This window comes from Suricata suricatta, chromosome 8 (assembly GCF_006229205.1).
Source record: "Suricata suricatta isolate VVHF042 chromosome 8, meerkat_22Aug2017_6uvM2_HiC, whole genome shotgun sequence".
Lineage (NCBI taxonomy): Eukaryota > Metazoa > Chordata > Mammalia > Carnivora > Herpestidae > Suricata > Suricata suricatta.
Genome location: NC_043707.1, coordinates 2,187,395 through 2,189,560, shown reverse-complemented (window position 1 = coordinate 2,189,560; position 2,166 = coordinate 2,187,395). Strand labels below are relative to the sequence as shown.

General features: G+C 64.9%; 1 protein-coding gene and 1 long non-coding RNA gene across 2 annotated transcripts in view; one reads left to right on the top strand and one right to left on the bottom strand.

The window, feature by feature from the left end:
- LOC115298202 lies at nt 1–1,073 on the top strand. Its single transcript, XR_003911654.1, has 2 exons — nt 1–71; nt 152–1,073. It is a non-coding gene; the product is annotated as an uncharacterized LOC115298202 (long non-coding RNA).
- Nucleotides 1,074–1,883: 810 nt separating this feature from the next.
- The window catches only part of KREMEN2 (kringle containing transmembrane protein 2), a 3,475-nt gene continuing 3,192 nt past the window's right edge, over nt 1,884–2,166 (bottom strand). Inside the window, exon 7 of the mRNA XM_029949493.1 lies at nt 1,884–2,109. Coding sequence (XP_029805353.1) covers nt 1,884–2,109 — 226 coding nt within the window. The remainder of the gene's footprint in view (nt 2,110–2,166) is intronic.

Sequence of the window (2,166 nt, the reverse complement as noted above, 5' to 3'; positions counted from 1 at the left end):
CGCGGCGCCCCCGGACTGGGCCAACGCGAGCTGCAGCCCCCGGCCTGGCGCTCCGGAGGCCGCGCTGGGGGGTGAGGCGGGCATGCGAGGCGGGGAGGAGTTTGGGGAGCAGCCCCTTCAAACCCTGCCTCACAGCCCCGTGTGCCCGCAGCCCGGGTCTTCTCGACAGTGACGGCCGTCTCAGTGCTGCTGCTGCTGCTGCTGCTGTCGCTGCTGCGCCTGCTACGCCGACGGTGCGCCCGCTGGGGCGGGGCCCGAGGGCGGACACTGCTGGGCGCCTGACGCCTCGGTGCCCGGGGGCCCTGGTGGGAAGCTGGGGCTTCCGAGGGGAACGGGGCTGGGAGGAAATCCTGGGGTCGTGAGGGACAAAGGCTTGCGTCCACACAGGGAGTCGCGCGTGGGATCGCAGCTGAAGCAGGAGCTGGAGGTAAGATGGGTTGGGGGTTCAGCTGACGTCTGCTCCCTCTCTAGGAGCTGTCTGCTGGCTCCGGGAAAAGGGCCCGCGGCGTTGGGGCCTTCCCGGGGCCCCGGGAGAAGCTGGGCTGTGTGGTACCGTCGGCCTCGAGGGGTCGCCCTGCCCTGTCCCCCTGGGGACTCTCAGGCTGAGGGTCTAGCCGCGAGTTACCGGCCCCTGAGCTCCTCCAGCCAGAGCTCCCTGCGCTCGCTCATCTCTGCTCTCTGACTCGGGATCCCCAGGGTCCACTGGACCCTCTGCCAGCGGAATGGACACCTCAGACTCCATGCCGCACTCTACGTTGACCTTCCGCCCCTTTAAGGGCAGCTCGGTCTCTCATCATCTCCTGGAGGCCAGACATTGAACAGGAAGCATCTGGTGCTGATACTGAGAACTTGGTCTGACCCTCGGGGGTCCAGATGGTTGAGGCCAAAGGCCAAGAGGAATCCAGCTCCCCTCCCTCATCAACCTTAATACGGGGGTCTCTGATTTCAGGTTGCTTTTAGAACCTCTTGGGGGTGGTTCTGGACTGCTGCCCTAAGCGAAATGCTAGAGGTCAAGGAAAGTAGTCAAAAGACCAGCCATAGACTCTGAATAAAGTACCTATTTTGGTACAGGGCTCTCTGCAGGTTCTTGCGTGAGAGAGGAGTTCTGTTAATGAGGGTATTGGAGCCAAGGTGGGGTGTATCCATGCAAATTAAGGTCGGTCCGAGACTAGAGTGGTTTGGAGCTGCCGAGAAAGTTTAGGACTGAGGAACCGCAGAGGCGGAAGGATAGGTGGGCGGGGTCCTGGAGAAGGGGAGGAGGAAGAGGTGGAGGAAGAGGTTGTGGGCGGGGTTAAGCTAGAGAAGGGATGAGTTCCAAGACCACCTTAGAATGAACTCGGGCAGGGATGGACCTTTCTCCCGCGGCCTCCTGCCGTCTCTTCCCCTCCGTTTCCTGTATTTTCTGCGTGGAACCGAAGGTGCCCTCCGGTGGGCAGTAACAGGCAGCGAGACTGACTGAGCCCGGGCTACAAGAAGCCTGGTCTGAAGGGCAGGACATCGCCCGGGGGCGCTGAGCGCGTCAGGCACACCTGTCTAGGCCTGGGCATCTCAGCGGGGCTTGCTGCGCTCCGGCGGAGTCGGACCGGCGGAGACCATCACCCTGGCTGGAGTGGGGACACGCCGGCCCTAAACCTTAACTGGTCCGAAGGTCCGGGGCCGCCAGCACCTTGGACAGAGCCCGGGTGAGGGGTGGGGCTGGGTGGCGACGAGTGTGAGTGCCCAAGGGTGCGTCGGCCTAGGGGGTCGCGAGGAAAGCTCGGGAGCGCACAGCAGACTCTAGGCGCCGGGGTCACTGCAGTAGAGCCACTGGGACCCAGAACGTCGGATCCCAAGCCCACAGCTACCCCATGCATACGAGGCTGGGAGAGCATATATTATGCTAATTAGGCGAAAATCTGGGCGGACGTGGGCGAGGTCTCCCAGCCAGCCTCGCCCATTGGCCCCCGCAGCGTCGACGTCATGAGTACCGCGCGCGAAACGCTGGCGGGATGGCGGGGGCGAGCTGCTGGGGCGGAGCCTGGCGTCCCAACCAGCGTCCGGCCGCGCCCGTCCTCCCGGCTGCGAAGGGACTGGCCGCTGCCGCCTCCGCGAGCCGTCCCTGCGGCGCGCCTGCCCCGGCGGAACCGGTCTCACTGTGCTCCGGCGCCCAGCACATCCCCAGCCTCC